General features: G+C 35.2%; 1 protein-coding gene across 5 annotated transcripts in view; it reads left to right on the top strand.

Moving 5' to 3' along the window:
• RB1 (RB transcriptional corepressor 1) overlaps nt 1–17,431 on the top strand; it is a 178,997-nt gene that overhangs the window by 148,598 nt on the left and 12,968 nt on the right. For all 5 annotated transcript variants that reach the window (XM_047079672.1, XM_047079691.1, XM_047079663.1 and 2 more), the window contains 5 exons: nt 2,697–2,839; nt 5,699–5,844; nt 10,693–10,797; nt 11,510–11,623; nt 11,723–11,886. In XM_047079672.1, coding sequence (XP_046935628.1) covers nt 2,697–2,839; nt 5,699–5,844; nt 10,693–10,797; nt 11,510–11,623; nt 11,723–11,886 — 672 coding nt within the window. The remainder of the gene's footprint in view (nt 1–2,696; nt 2,840–5,698; nt 5,845–10,692; nt 10,798–11,509; nt 11,624–11,722; nt 11,887–17,431) is intronic.

Genomic DNA, 17,431 nt, shown 5'->3' with positions numbered 1-17,431 from the left:
CAGTTCTCTGTAAAATAGGAATTAGAGGAATAAGGTAACTTGCCAAAACTCAACAGAAATCAAATCCAAGCAATCTGACCCTGAAGTGCATGCTCCTAAGCATTCTAGCTCTTCTGCCTTTCATAGAAGTGTACCTAATGTTGTTTCTATTTAGTTTTGTCTAGGAATTGACATTATAGTGCTCTGTGATTAGTTCAGGGACTACTTTCCAGAGATGTCCTTTCCATGCTAACTTGTACCCAAACTATTTCTAGCATATGACGCTTCTGCCTTTACATATAAATTTGTTGGCTAAGTTATGCATTAATGTAAATAATCAAGCATTATCTTTTTCTTTAATTCAGTAAGCAGTTGTCTAAGTGCCAGGAAGTTTTCTAGACTCTGGGAATAAAAGGTGGGTAAGGTGGACTAGGTTCTTCTCTTCATAGTGCTTATATTATGGAGGAAGTAAACTAATATATGATGTGCTTTTAGAGTATACTAGGTTTGGGGTGCCCGGCTGGCTCAGTCAGTAGAGCATGTGACTCTTGATCTCAGGGTCATGAGTTCAAGCCCCGTGTTGGGAGTAGAGATTACTTAAAAAGAAAAAAAAATAGAGTATATTAAGTTTTATAATGGAAATAAGTGATACGAAAGCGAGAAACTGAGAGTGTAGGAATGTTTAGGGAAACTTTTTCTAATAAAGGGATGTTGCACCTGACACCTCAAGGATAGATGGATGCTGACCAGGCATGAATCTTCATGATACGCATTCCACGCAGAGCAAACAGTAAGTGTGGTGGCCCTAGGGCAGATCAAACTTAGCTGGTCTGAGGAACAGAAGGAAATCCCAGTGTGCTTGGGGTAAAGTGACCAAGAGGAGGTTGGAGGTACAATAAGACAAGTTTGGAGAGGCAAACCAGGGCTGGACCTTTTAGGTTTCCATGGGCCATAGGAAGGGGTTTGGATTTTAGAAGGGCAGTGGGAAAGCATTAAAGTTTTAAGTAAGGGTGCAGCTTGCTATAATTTGTATTTTTAAAGAGCCATTTTCTAGCTGCTGTTTGAAGTGCAGATAGGTTTGGAGGAGGGTAAAGAAGAAGTAGGAAGACCAGTTTGGAGATAATTTCCATAGTCCAAGTGCGAGAGGTAGGTGACTTGGTCTAAGATACATCAGTAGAGATAGAAAGAAATGGAAAGATCTACGATGTATTTTAGAGGAAGATTTAATAAGGTTTCATTTTGCATTGAGTTTGAGGAATTGGGAAGAGGAAGAAATTAAACATAACGCCTATATTTTAGACTTAAGAAACAGGATGTAATATGGAGCCATTTATTGAAACAGGAAAAACAGAGGGAAGAAATCAAGAGCTCCCCTTTGGCCTTCTTAAGTTTGAGATTCAAGTAGTGATGTCCCGTAGGTAATTGAATATTTGTACCTAGAACTCAAGGGAGATTAACTTCTATCCAAGTTAAATTTGTCTACAATATTATGAATTAGTGAATTGAAGGGAAATACAAGATTGGAAGTAGACTAGACCCTGTTACTTAAAAGATTATTATGGTGATTCCCTTTTCTTAGTGTATTAGTTAACATATGTAGTGTTAACTAATACTATAGTTATATATAATATAACTATATATATTATATAACTATATATATATTATATTATATATAATATAACTATATATATATACATATATATATGTGTATATATATATATATATATATATGTAATACTATAGTTAACTATAGTTAACTATATGTAGTGGAAGCATCCATAGTAAGGTTTAAATCCTCCTTCTTGCTCAGAATTACTTCTCAGCTACAGGACAAAATTATAAAGTAGCTCTGGATTATCCTATAAAAGGTAACACAAGAGTGGTAGAATGTCAGAAATTGAGATATAATATTTACTAATATCTTCCTTGATTTATGCCTGAAATGTTTAGTATACAGGTATAAATCTTCCTTGATAATGTTATCTGAAGTATTAGATAGAATTCTGTACTGTGTAATTTAGGTGGTATGTGTGTGTATAACTTAAGTTTTATCATATATATGAACCATAGTTATCAATGAAACATTTTTTTAAGTTTATTAGCTTAGAGACAGAGAGACAGAGACAGAGACAGAGACAGAGAGAGAGAGAGAGAGAGAGAGAGAATCCCAAGCAGGCTGTGTGCTGTCAGTGCAGAGTTCCATGTGGGGTTCGAACCCATGAACTGTGAGATCATGGCCTCAGCTGAAACCAAGAGTTGGATGCTCTAACTGACTGACCCAACCAGGTGCCCTATCAATGCAACATTTTTAAGAGGAGAATCAGAAACATGACAACACTATTTTGGTGTCAATAACTTATTCTTTTAAGCTAGAGTTATTTTATGATCTCAATATCACTGTAACTATTAAAATTGAGCATATATACAAATGTAGCTGTCTATTTTTTTTCCAGTAAAGCAGTAACTCCCAGAAAAAGCCATTTCTTAAAATAGTTAGAAATTATAACAACCAGCTTAGTTTTCCTCTTAGGCAGTATCTTTTCTAGCTTGTATTTAAATAGCTTGCTGAATGAAGGAATTTGATGTATAATAACAAACTAAATAGATATGTTTAGATGCATGTGTACAGCTGTGTTTGTGTGTGCATGAGAGACAGAGAAAGAGAAAGAGACTCTTAGCGGACTTCAAATGAAGTCTTTTCCTTTGAATATGTCTAGGTATCTTTCTCCAATCAGATCCCCAAAGAAAAAAGGAACTACACGTGTAAATTCTACTGCAAACACAGAGGCACAAGCAACCTCAGCCTTCCAGACTCAGAAGCCATTGAAATCTACCTCCCTTTCACTTTTTTACAAAAAAGGTTAGTAGATGATTACTTTCAAGAACATGACCTCTGAAACCTGGCTGTGACTGGGTTCAAATCATGGCCCTTCTGCTTACTAGGTTTGACTTTGTCGCCTATTATCTCTGTGCTTCAGTTGCTTCGTCTGTAAAGTGGAAATGATAATAATAACCTATTTTATAATAATAATCTACCTTATAGGGTTTTTGAGTTAATTAAATGAATTAACACATAAATGCTTCAAACAGGGCTTAGCACATAGTAAGCACTCAAAAAGTGTTGGATGTTGGTATTGTTGCTGCTGCCGCGTTTGTTATGCCTTCAAATTTGTTTCTGGAAATGTTTGCGCCTGACAGTACCTCTACTGTTTAGGTGTGTATGTAAAGTTAAGACTGTTAAAGTGTGCTGTGGTCTAGTTCAGGCATATTTCCTGGTAATTAGGTTGTAGAGCATTCTCTGTGTGTGTATGAGGTGGGGCAGTTGTGTCTGTGCATGTGTATGTATAGCTGACCCTTGAACAATGTAGGGGTTAGGGGCGCTGATCCCCCATGAAGCCAGAAATCTGCATACAGCTTTTGACTCCCCAGAAACTTTACTCATAGCCTACTGTTGACTAGAAGTCTCACCGACAGCATAAACAATTGACACGTATTTTGTATATGTATTATATACTGTATTCTTACAATAAAGGAAGTTAGAGAAAAGTGTTATTAAGAAAATCAGGGGTGCCTGGGTGGCTCAGTCAGTGAAGCATCCAACTCTTGACTTCGGCTTAGGTCATGATCTCACAGTTTCATGAGTTTGAGCCCCTACCTCAGGCTCTGCGCTGACCCTTCAGAGCCAGCTTGAGATTCTCTCTCTCTCTGTGTGTCTCTCTCTCTCTCCCTCTCCTTCTCCCTCTCCGTCTCTCTCTCTCTCTCTCTCTCTCTCTCTCTTTCTCTCTCTCTCTCTGTGTCTCCTCTGCTCATGCTCAGTCTCTCTCAAAATAAACTTTAAAAAAATCATAAGGAAAATACATTTATAGTACTGTCCTGTATTTATAAAAAAAAATCCATGTATAAATGGACCCTCACAGTTCAAACCCATGTTGTTTAAGGGTCAGCTCTGTGTGCAAGTGCACACGCACTTGAAGCTCTCTGAAGGAACATGAAAAGCCAGATTCCTCTGCGATAAATACTTTTTCTGATTTTATTCAGGTCAGAAATAGACTGAGTTTTATAGGCATATTGTAACATATCCCTTAAGTTAGAGCAGTGTTAGCGAGTGTGGTCCCCAAAAGCAGAATCCACCTCACCTGAAAATTTGTAGAAAGGAAAATTTTTGTTGAGGCTCCATTTAGAACTATACTCAATCAGAAACTCTAGAAGGACATGCAAAAAAAAAAACAAAACAAAAAAAGAAAAAGAAAAAAGAAAATCCTTATTTTAACAAGCCTTCCAAGGCAAGTCTAATGCATGCTAAAGTGTGACCAAGTAGAGTAGTTACCTTAAAAATTCTGACTACTTTATGAGTCTTTGAAAAGTGTAATTAAAACAAAGGTCATTAATATATAAAGTAGATGGGAAAAAAACCCTCAATTTTGTGTATTCCTTTTCTCCAAACCTGTATCCCAGTAGTATTTTTTATAGACTCTCTAAATAAATCTTATGTTAGTATCCAAGGGCTAGTTTGCCTTCTATGTACATAGCTCTGCACTAAGACTAGGAATTATTAACTCATAAAGAAAATAGTGATGGAGGTAGCTGAGGTTACTGTTAAAATGCTGTTTACTGTTGGTGGGAATGCAAACTGGTGCAGCCACCCTGGAAAACAGTATGGACATTCCTTAAAAAGTTAAAAATAGAATTATCCTATGATCCAGCAATTGCACTATTAGGTATTTACCCAAAGGATACAGAAATGTAATTTGGAAGGGATAACACGCAGTTATCTGATGGTTATAGCAGTATTATCAACAATAACCAAATTATGGAAAGAGCCCAAATGTCCATGGATAAAGAAGAGGTGGTATGTGTGTATGTACGTGTATGTGTGTACACACACATATATACATACATATGTGTATATACACACACGTGCGCATATATATATACACACACAATGGAATATTAACCATCCAAAACAATGAAATCTTGGGGTGCCTGAGTGACCCAGTTTGTTAAGTGTTCGACTCTTGATTTCAGCTCATGATCTTATTATGGTTCATGGGTTCAAGCCCCACATTGGGCTCCATGCTGAGCATGGAGACTGCTTGGGATTCTCTCCCTCACTCCCTCCTCTCTCTCTCTCTGTCTCTCTCTCTCTCTCTCTCTCTCTCTCTCTCCCTCTCCCTCTCCCTCTCCCTCTCCCTCTCCCTCTGCCCTCCCCTGCCTGCATGCTCTCTCCCCCCTCTCTCTCTCAAAACAAAAAAGAAGGATGAAATCTTGGCATTTGCAACAATGTGGATGGAGCTAGAGAGTATTATGCTAAGTGAAATAAGTTGGTCAGAGGACAGGTACCATGATTTCACTCATTTGTAGAATTTAAAAAACAAAACAAATGCACATAGAGGAAAAAAAGAGGCAAACCAAGAAACAAACTCTTAACTATAGACAACAAGCTGTTGGTTACCAAAGGGCAGGTAGGGAGTGGCTTAAAGAGGTGATGGGTATTAAGGAGGGCACTTGTGATGAGCGCTGGGTGTTGCATGTAAGTAATGAATCAGTGAATTCTACACCTGGAACTAATATTACATGTTAACTAACTGGAATTTAAATAAAAACTTGAAAAAAAGGTGCTGTTTAACAGTGTTATGGTTATAACAATTTAATGTTCTGAAAAATCCACTTGTAATTGAAAATGAATAATAAACATGATTAATTCCCCTTATGTCTCCAGTGTACCGACTGGCCTATCTTCGACTAAATACCCTGTGTGCACGCCTTCTGTCTGACCACCCTGAACTGGAACACATCATCTGGACCCTTTTTCAGCACACACTGCAAAATGAGTATGAACTCATGAGAGACAGGCATTTGGATCAGGTAATAATGTAGTTCACTTCTCTTGTCCTACTTATTTGGTAACTGTATACTGATATCTTAAAAGATTAGATTCAAATGAGAAGCCAAATCAATTTTGCAGACTTAATATATGTGCACTTGTTAGCTACCTTTTGTAATTTTGCTGTACTTCTTAGAGCTTTAGAGCTTGAGAGTATTTTAGTAACTTGCTTAATGACCTAAAAGATCTTGTTTACACAAATCATTGAAGAAACCGTTTATTGTGGACTTTTTCTGTCTTGTGGTAAACTAGATTTCATGTTAGTATGGAAAAAGCATGAAATTTAAGAACAATTTGATCTGGGGGCACCTGGGTGGCTCTGTCGGGTAAGCGTCTAACTTCGGCTCAGGTCATGATCTCGCTGTTCATGAGTTCAAGCCCCGCATCAGGGTCTGTGCTGACGGCTCAGAGCCTGGAGCCTGCTTCAGATTCTGTGTCTCCCTCTCTCTGCCCGTCACCTGCTTGCACTCTGTCTCTCTCTCTGTCTCTCAAAAATAAATGAACATTAAAAAACTTATTAAAAATACCCAAGTTTATCTAAAACAGTGCCTACTGTTTGAATGAATGAACAAACTAATGACTAAAAGATTTAATTTACAGAGAACCATCTCTCACATCTTCATTTTTCTTCTCTGTACCGAATAATAAGAATATATATATATATATTTTTAGTAACAACTTACTGAGATGTAATTCACATACCATACAAATTAAAGTATACACCCCAGTGGTTTTTAGTATATTCATGGAGTTGTGCAAGCATCGTCACAAACACTTTTAAAACAGTTTTTTATCATGCCAGAAAGAAACACCATACCCTTAAGTACTTACCCCCTGTTCCCCCACTCCCTCCATCCCCAGGCAATACTAGTCTTTCTATCTCTGTAGATTTGCCTATTCTGGACATTTTTAATAATTGCAGTCATATAATATGTTGTCTTTTGTGTCTGGCTTCTTTTATTTAGTATAGTGTTTTCATTGCTTATCTGTGTTATAGCTTGTATAAGTACTTCATTCCTTTTTATTGCTGAATAATATTTCATTGTATGGATATACCACATCATATATATCTGTTCATCATTTAGTGTACATTTACTTTCTGTTTTTTGGCTACCATGATTAATGTTACTGTGAACATGTATGTACAAGTTTTGTGTGGATATATGTTTCCAGTTTTCTGGATGTATACCTGACAGGGTGTCAGGTCATATAATAACTGTGTTTAACCTTTGAAGCCTGGCCAGATTATTTTCCAACTTACCCACACCATTTTACATTCCTACCAGCGGTGTATGAGGTTCTAGTTTCTCCACATCCTCACCAACTTCTTATTTGCTTTTTTAATTATACTCATCCTAGTGGGTATAGAGTGATATCTCTTTATGGTTTTGGTTTTCATTTCCCTAATTGCTAATGATACTGATTGAACATTAAACACACTTTTCATGTGCTTATTGGCCATTTGTTTATCTTCTTTAGAGAAATATCTATTCAGATCATTTACATAATTTTTAATTGAGTGTCTATTTATTATTGATTTATAAGGGTTCTTCATGTTGTCTACATAAAAGTCCCTTATTTCATATGATTTGCAAGTGTTTTTTCCAGTTCTGAGTTGTCTTTTTCACTTTTTTGATGGTGTCCTTTGAGGCACACAAGTTTTAAATTTTGATCATATTCCACTGGGTGTTGTATGGAAACCAATTTGACAATAAATTATACTTAATATAAAAAAATTTTGGGGGCGTCTGGGTGGCGCAGTCGGTTAAGCGTCCGACTTCAGCCAGGTCACGATCTCGCGGTCTGTGAGTTCGAGCCCCGCGTCAGGCTCTGGGCTGATGGCTCAGAGCCTGGAGCCTGTTTCCGATTCTGTGTCTCCTTCTCTCTCTGCCCCTCCCCCGTTCATGCTCTGTCTCTCTCTGTCCCAAAAATGAATAAACGTTGAAAAAAAAAAAAATTTTTGATCGTGTTCAGTTTATCTGTTTTTTTCTTTTGATGCTAGTGCTTTTGGTGTCATATCTAAAAAACCATTGCCAAATCAGAGACCACCAAGGTTTATCCTTATTTTTCTCCATTTTTCTCAGAGCCTGGGAAAAATGAGTATGAACAATTTAATGTTCTGAAAAATCCACTTGTAATTGAAAATGAATAATAAACATGATTAATTCCCCTTCTAGCTCTTACGCTTTGTTTTTTTTTTTTTTTGAGTTAATTTTTCTGTATGGTGTGAGATAGGAGTCTAACTTCGTTCTTTTGTGTGTGAATACTGCTTGTTCCAGCACCATTTCTTGAAAAGTCTTTTCTTTCCCTCTTGACAGTTGTCAAAAATCAACTAACTATATATATGTAAAAGTTCATTTCTGGTCTCTTAATTGTACTGCATTGATCTGTAGGGAAGCATGATACCCCAGTTTTACTCTTCTTTTTCAAGATTTGTTGTGCTGTTCTGAAGCTTGCATTTCTGTATGAATTTTAGGATCACCTTGTCAATTTGTACAAAGAAGGCAACTGGAATTTTGATAGGGATTGTACTGAGTCATAAATCAGTTTGAGCAGCTCTGTCATCTTAACAATATTAAGTATTCCAGTCCATGAACATGTGATGTCTTTCCATTTATTTAGATGTTCTTTAATTTTTTCAGTAATGTTTTTAAGTTTTCAGAGTACAGTCTTGCATTTGTTATATTCAATTTAGACCTAAGTAGTTTATTCCTTTTAACACTATTGTAACTGAAGTTGTCTCTTTAATTTCTTATTTGGATTGTTCATTGCTAGTGTATGGAAATACAATTAATTTTCATATATTAATCATATTATCTTACAGTTTTGCTGAAGTAATTTATCAGTTGTAAGAGTTTTTAGTGGATTCCTTACTATTTTCAATATATAAGCTCATATATCTTCAAATAGAGGTAGTTTTACTTCTTCCTTTGCAATCTAGATGACTGTTACTTCATTTACTTGTCAAATTGCTTTGGCATAGAACCTCCAATACAGTACTGAATGAAAGTGGTGAAAGGGGACAACCTTGTCTTATTCCTGACCTCAGGGGAAAGCATTCAGTCTTCCACCATTAAATGTATTGTTAGCTATGGAGTTTTTGTATATGCCCTTTATCAGGTAGTGGAAGTCCCCATCTATTCTTAGTTTATTGAGTGTTTTTATCACAAAAGGGTATTGAATGCTTTTTTCAAATGCTTTTTTCTGTATCTATTGAGATGATCATTGGGTTTTTTCCTTTTTATTGTATTGTGGTGTATTATATTAATTAATTCTTCAGTATGTTAAACCAGCCTTGCATTTCTGGAATGAATCCTACTTGGTCACATAGCACATTAGATATGCTGCTGATTCAGCTTGTTTTTGTTAAGGATTTTTACATCTGTAATCATAAGAGATAATGGTAATTCTCCTCTGATGTCTGTTTTTGAGTACTACTGACCTCACAGAATTAATTGGAAAGTGTTCCCTCCTCTTCTAATTTCAGAAGAGTTTGTGAAGAATTGGTATTGATTTTTTTTTTTTAATGTTTGGTAGAACTCACCAGTGAAGCCATCTAGGCCTGGGCTTTTGTTTGTGGATAGTTTTTTATTATTAATGAAAGCTCATATTTTCTATTTCTTCTTTAGTCAGTTTTGGTAGTTTGTGTCTTTTCTTAAATTTTTCCAGTCCATCTTAGATAGTTGTTTTGTTGGTATGCAATTGTTCATAATGTTCCCTTAAAATCCTTTTATTTCTGTAAGGTCAGTAGTAATGTTCCCAATAAGAATATTTTTAGTAAAAGGTACACTAGTGTATAAGGGTATAACCTACAAATATGTATACTTTACAAGAGAATAAATATTTGGATATACAAATTCTAGGATGTTGGATTTTTAAAAGTAGGTACTCATTGCCTTATGGTTCTGCTTTTCTACAATATAGAAAGACAGTAGTGCTAAGGGTTTCTAAAGAGATTAGGTATCTTGAATCAAGAAGATTTTTGCAGAGAGAAACCTTAGGAAAAGAACTGAAGTAGGAAAAAAATGTGAATTAGCAAAGAAGTTATTGGATGGCATTCTGAATGGGGAGACCAGAATTGGGGCTGGTAGGTTGCTGAACAAGGGATGGTGAATAGATATTCCCAGCGATAGTATATATAAGCAAGAATGTTGCAGAGATATGAATACTTAAATTTGGCAATAAAATTCATGCAAATGAATAAAGTTTGATTTTTAAGTTCATAGAGAATAATTTCTAATCTAATTTTTATATTAAATTTTTTTATTGAAATATAATATGCATATAGAAACATCCATGTATCATCAGGATACATCTTAATGCAGATTCATCAGCTGAACTCACCTGCATAACCTGCCTCCAAATCAGGAACATTATCTACAATACAAAGACTCTCTCCTGCCCCTTGCTAGAAAGTCCCCTTACCACTATCACCAAATGTATTCAGTATTATTTTATCTGATAGTTTGAACCTTTTACACAACTGGCTTTTTTTCTTTTTAAGTGCTAGTTACACAGTTAACTCATTCGAGTTTCAGCTTTTCTGGGAAAAATGTAAGTAACAGGTGAAGGTTAGAGTTATTTACAAACCAGATGATCAATTCTAATAATTGAGATTTGGCTATTTGCATTTTGTCCCTTAAACACAATTTGGGCTAAACACTTCACATCAACTTTCAAACTGGGCTCAGGATTAGAAAAAAGTAATCCTATAGGAACTTAAGCTTCCGTTTTTTTTTTTTGAAGCTAAAAGAAAGATAACAGAGTACTCTGTAGAACACAACTATGTAACAAAATTCTGATATTTTTATATTACATTGATTTACTAGATTATGATGTGTTCCATGTATGGCATTTGCAAAGTGAAGAATATAGACCTTAAATTCAAAATCATTGTAACAGCATACAAGGATCTTCCTCATGCTGTTCAGGAGGTAAGTAACCTTCCATGGTAAGATTTTAGATATATCCATATCCATAATATAGATAACTTAAGTCATTAATTAGACCATATATTCTGACCTTATTATATAAATTCACCTGTCAATTTTTTACTTTTATGTTATTAATTATTTGTAACTAAAATGGAATTGGAAAGTTAAGACATTTTAATATCCAAATTTGTATTTTAAAGTTAATAAGGAATACTGTATCCCTCCAACAAAGAGGAATATTTGTAATAAACTTTACATGTATATATACATAAAAAATATCTGTGATGTTTCAGGGCGCCTGGGTGGCTCAGTCAATTAAGTGTCCAGCTCTTGGTTTCGGCTCAGGTCATGATCTCATAGTTCATGAGTTCAAGCCCCACATTGGGCTCTGTGCTGACAGGGCAGAACCTGCTCAGGATTCTCTCTTTTCCTCCCTCCCTCCCCAACTCTTTTTCTTTTTCTTTCTCTTTCTCTCTTTCTCTTTCTTTCTCTCTATCTCAAAGTAAATAAACAAACTTTAAAAAAAATGCATCACATTTCACTTCTGGTAGAGCAGCTATAATCTAAACCTAAGAAGGCTTTTTCAGGTGATTTTTTACTACATAGTATGTGATTCTTACTGTTCAAACATATTATGAATTATTTATAAAGAAAATCTAAAGAGATAAATTTCTAAATTCATTTAACAGTTGTTTTTATTCTTCTTCCTCAGACATTCAAACGAGTTTTGATCAGAGAAGAGGAGTATGATTCCATTATAGTATTCTATAACTCAGTCTTCATGCAGAGACTTAAAACAAATATTTTGCAGTATGCTTCTACCAGGGTATGTCGGAAGTATCCTTTGACTGGGAAACTCTATTTATAAAACAATGGATCTCATTCAAACATTAAAAAAATAATCTACTTTTTGTTTTTGCCTTAGCCCCCGACTTTGTCACCAATACCTCACATTCCTCGAAGTCCTTACAAGTTTTCTAGTTCACCTTTACGAATTCCTGGGGGAAACATCTATATATCACCCCTGAAGAATCCATATAAAATTTCAGAAGGTGTGCCAACACCAACAAAAATGACTCCAAGATCGAGGTTTGTGTTTTCTCTTTAGGGAAGGGGCAAAGAATAAGAGGAGATTGTTTTGACCCAAGCACAAAAATATAAAGCTTTCTTCATTTAAAATGAATGACAATTTATATTAAGTGACATGGCAAGAATTTGGTAGAAAGATAAATAATGTTTACTTAAATGGTTTTGCAAATTTAGTCATCAACCTTTCTGGTTGCTGGGATCTATTTTTTGTGAACAGAGAACAACTTTTGTAATAAGTTTAAAATCACTTTCATATTTTTGCAAGTAGACAATCTGCTAAGCAAAGTGGATTACTTTCAGTTAAGAATTTTTATTCTGTAGATTTATTGAATGTCCTATAAGCTCAGTGAACTTGTTCGTCTTGCTTTGTTGTTAAAATGTAGATGACTGATTAAATGTAGATGACTGTAAATTAAGTCTTTAGAAGTCCATTCTTAATTCTGCCTGCAGTTTCCTTACATTACTTGGGGCAGGTGTCAGGGCTTCTATGGAAGGGTGCTGTCTATCAGGGAGATGATGAGTATGAAGCTGTTTTAAATTCCTAGATGAAAGGTTCTGTGCAACTACAAATCATTATATCATCTTCTACATCCAACCACAAGTGCTTTCTGGCTTTGAAGTGCTTCCATTGACTTATTATATGTTATCATGGGCAGTTTGAAACTGACTTAATTTGTAGAGTGGTAGGCAGATTAGGAAGTATAGTTAATGTAGTCTCATCTCCCCAAATTGTCAGCTCATATAGTTGTACTTAATGGGCAAGAAAAACAGGGAGAAACTCTTAACCCTTGAGAAAACATTTGTGTGGGGTGTTTAATTACGTAAGTAATGCACACTCATGGTAAAAATCTCAAACTCTACAGGAAGAGATAAAGTAGAAAATAATTGGCAAATGATATAAATGCTCTCATGCACTTTGTACCATATTTTATTTGATGTTCTTATAGTATCTGTGTACTGATACCTACAAATTGTGTTGTAAGTTCCTAACATGCTGCACTGTGCCTGTTTAATTTACAGTCCCACACTGCCACATGAAAATGTATACTTAGGTAATGAGAATTGATCCATATTATACTTATGATGATGGCTGTTTGCTGAGTTTAGTAAAATCATTTCTGGGTTGAGGTTCGTTAGCAAAAAATTCACATTCTTAAAGTTTTAGATAAATCATTTGTCAGGCATTAAGAGAGCATCTTTTTAAAAATTTTTTTTTACATTTATTTATTTTTGAGAGACAGAGACACAGCATGAGCAGGGGAGGGGCAGAGAGAGAGGCAGACACAGAATCAAAAGTAGGCTCCAGGCTCTGAACTGTCAGCACAGACCCCGATGCGGGGCTTGAACTCATGAACAGCGAGATCATGACCTGAGCCAAAGTCGGATGCCCAACCGACTGAGCCACCCCAGGCACCCTAAGAGAGCATCTTAATACTCTACTTATCCAGCATATTTAGGTATTCTGCTTAATCAAATATATATAGAATGATGGCCACTTATCAAGGAACTGTAGGACAATAAAATCTATTAGTCCCATGTGCATATGATTAGTCTCATGTGCATATTATTATATCCTTGTTATGTCAGGCTAATGCTGTTCTTCAGCTTTATTATTAAAAACAAGTTATATGGTTCACTCATGGCAACCACAAAACCCCAAACCTATGATATATACACAAAAAATAGAAAGAAAGCCAAATATAACACTATTCAGTCACAAAGCAAGAGAAGAAGGAACAGAGAAGAACTACAAAACAACCATTAAACAAGGAACAAAATAGCAATAAATACATACCTATCAATAATAACTTTAAATGTAAATAGCCTGAATGCTTCAATCAAAAGAGAGAGGGTGGTGGAATGGATAAAAATACAAGACCCTTCTGTATGCTGGCTATAAGAGACTCATCTTAGACATAAAGACACATACAAATTGAAAGTAAAGGGATGGAAAAACATTCACCATGTAAATGGAAGCAAAAAAAAAAAAGGCAAAACATCAGCAGTACTTATACGAGACAAAATAGACTTCAAAACAAAGACTGTAATTAGAGACAAAGAAGGGCATTACAGAATGATAAAGCAGTCCAACAAGAGGATGTAACAGTTGTAAATATCTGTGTACCCAACACATGTATTAGAGCACTTAAATACATAAAGCACATACTAATGAACATAAAGGGAGAAATTGATGGTAGTACAGTAATAGTAAGGGACTTTAACACTCCTCTTCATATCAGTGAATAGATCATTCAGGCAGAAAATCAATAAGGAGACAGTGTCTTTGACACTTTGGAACAGGTGGACATAATATTCAATCCAAAAACAAAAAAAAATATTACTGTCAAGTGCACATAGAACATTCTCCAGGATACATCACATGTGAGACACAAAACAAGCTTCAATAAATTTAAGAGAATTGAAATCATACCATGCATCTTTTATGATCACAGCAGTATGAAACTAGAAATAAATCACAAGAAAAAAACTGGAAAAAACACAAACACGTGGAGACTAAACAACATGATACTAAATAACCACTGGGCCAACAAAACAATCAAAGAAGAAACAGATTCATGGAGAGAAATGAAAATGAAAACACAATAGTCTAAGAATCTTTGGGATGCAGTGAAAGAGTTCTAAGAGGAAAATATATAGCAATACAGGCCCACTTCAAGAAGCCAGAAAAGCTCAAATAAACAATAAACCTTACACCTAAATGAACTAGAAAAAGACGAACAACAAAGCCCAAGGTGAGTAGAAGAAAGGAAATAATAAAGATCACAACAGAAATAAATGATGTAGAGACTAAAAAGAAGAAAGTTAACAAAACCAAGAGCTGGTTCTTTGAGAAGATAAACAAAATTGATTATCCCTTAGCTAGACTCATCAAGAAAAAGAGACAAAGGACCCAAGTAAATAAAATCAGAAAGGAAAGGGAAGTAACAGCTGACACCACAGAATTATGAAGGAATCTAAGAGACTACTACAAAAAATTGTATACCAACAAATTGGATGACCTTGCAGAAATAGATAAATTCATGGAAACATACCATTTTCCAAAACTGAATCAGGAACAAATAGAAAATCTGGACAGACTGATTACTAGTAATGAAATTGGATCAGTAATCAAAAAACTACCAAAAAATAAACGTCCAGTCCAGATGCGTTAATAGATGAATTCTACCAGACATTTAAAGAAGAATTAATACCTATTCTCCTCAAACTATTCCAAAAAAATGGAAATGGCAGGAAAGGTTCCAAATGCATTCTACAAGGCCAGAATTATCCTGATCTGATAACCAAAACCAGACAAAGTCCCCACAAAGAAAGAAAACTACAGGCCAGTATCCCTGATGAACATAGATACAAAAATCCTTGACAACATATTAACAAATCACATTCAACAACATATCAAAAATATCATTAACCACGAGCAAGTAGGATTTATTCCAGGGGTGCAAGGGTGGTTTGATATTTACAAATCAATCAACATTGTGCAGTGCATCAACAAAACAAAGGATAAAAATCATATGATAATCTCAGTAGACCCAGAAAAAGCATTGACAAAATTCAACATCACTCATGATAAAAAACTTTCAACAAAGTGGTGTTAGAGGGAACATACCTCCACATAATAAGGCCATATATGAAAAACCCAACAGATAACATGATACATACCACATGATAACATCATAATGAGAAACTGAGCTTTTTCTCTAAGATCAGGAGTAAGACAAAGGATTTTCACTCTCATCACTTTTACTTAACATAGTACTAGAAGCTTCACCCATAGCAATCAGGGAAGAAAAAAAATGAAAGGCATCCATAGTGGTCAAGAAGAAGTTAAACTGTCACTGTTTGCAGATGACATGATACTGTACATAGAAAATCCTGAAGACTCCACGAAAAAACTACTAGAATAAGTGAATTCAGTAAAGTTGTAGGATATAAAATTAACATACAGAAATCTGTTGCATTTCTATACACTAATACTGAAGTAGCAGAAAGGGAAATTAAGAAAACAACACTATTTACAGTTGCACCAAAAAAGAATAAAATACCTAGGAATAAACTTAACCAAAGAGGTGAAAGATGTGTATCTGAAAACTATAAAACATGAAAGAAATGGAGGATGACACAAACAAATGCAAATATATTCCATGCTCATGGCTTAGAAGAATTAATATTGTTAAAATGACCATACTACCCAAAGCAATCTACAGATTCAATGCAATCCCTATCCGTATATCAATAGCATTTTTCACAGTCTAGAACATATAATACAAAGTTTGTATGGAACCGCAAAAGACCCCTGAATAACCAAAGCAACCTTGAAAAAGAACAGGGGCACCTGGGTGGCTCAGTAGGTTGAGTGTCTGTCTTTGGCTCAGATCATGATCTTGTGGTTTGTGAGTTCGAGCCACACATCAGGCACACTGCTGCCAGACTGTCAGCGTAGAGCCCTCTTCGGATTCTCTGTCTTCCTCTCTCTGCCCCTCCCCCACTTGCACTCTCCCAAAAAATAAATATTAAAAAAAAAAAGAATAAAACTGGAAATGTCACAATCCCAGATTTCAAGAAAGGTTTCAATGTCATAATTACGACAAAGTTGTAGTAATCAAAACAGCATGGTACTAGCACAAAAATAAACACATTGATCAATGGAACAAAATATCCCAGAAATAAATCAACGATTATATGGTCAATCTATGACAGAGAAGGAAAGAACATACAGTGGGGAAAAGACCAACTCTTCAATACATGGTGCTGGGAACACTGGACGGCTACGTGTAAAAGAATGAAAGTGGACCACTTTTTAATACCTTACACAAAAGTAACCTCAAAATGGATTAAGACCAAAATGATGTGAGACCTGAAACCATAAAACTCTTAGAAGAGATCATAGACAGTAATTTCTCTGACATCAGCTGTAGCAACATTTTTTTTTCTCAATATGTCTTCAAAACCAGGGAAACAAAAGCAAAAATAAACAAGTGGAACTATATCAAAATAAAAAGCTTCTGAACAGCAAAGGAAACCATCGATAAAATGAAAAGGCAAGCTAATGAATGGGAGAAAATATTTGAAACCATATATCTGAAAAAGAGTTAATACTCAAAATTTATAAAGAGCTCATACAACTCAATAGCAAATAAACAATTGAATTAAAAAAGTGAGCAGAGACTCTGAATATACATTTTTCCAAAGAAGATGTATAGATGGCCAACAGATACACAAAAAGATACTCAAAATCACTAATCATCAGGGGAATGCAAATCAACCATAGTGAGATAGCACACTTGTAAAATGACTAGAATCAAAAAGACAAGAAATAACAAGTGTTGGTGAGGATATGGAGAAAAAGGAACCTTCGTACACTGTTGCTGGGGATGTAAAACTGGTACAGCCAATGACGGAAAACAGTGTGGAGGCTTTTTCAAAAACTTAAAAATAGAAATACCATATGATTCCACTATTGGGTACTTATCCAAGAAAATTAAAACACTTATTCTAAAAGATATGTTCTCCTGTATGTTTACTG

The sequence above is a fragment of the Lynx rufus genome, unplaced genomic scaffold (assembly GCF_022079265.1).
Source record: "Lynx rufus isolate CCGP_SWC_20201006 ecotype Redwood Valley unplaced genomic scaffold, mLynRuf1.p SCAF_1, whole genome shotgun sequence".
NCBI lineage: Eukaryota > Metazoa > Chordata > Mammalia > Carnivora > Felidae > Lynx > Lynx rufus.
Note: the sequence above shows the minus strand (reverse complement) of the source record. Positions and strands in the feature narration are given on the sequence as shown.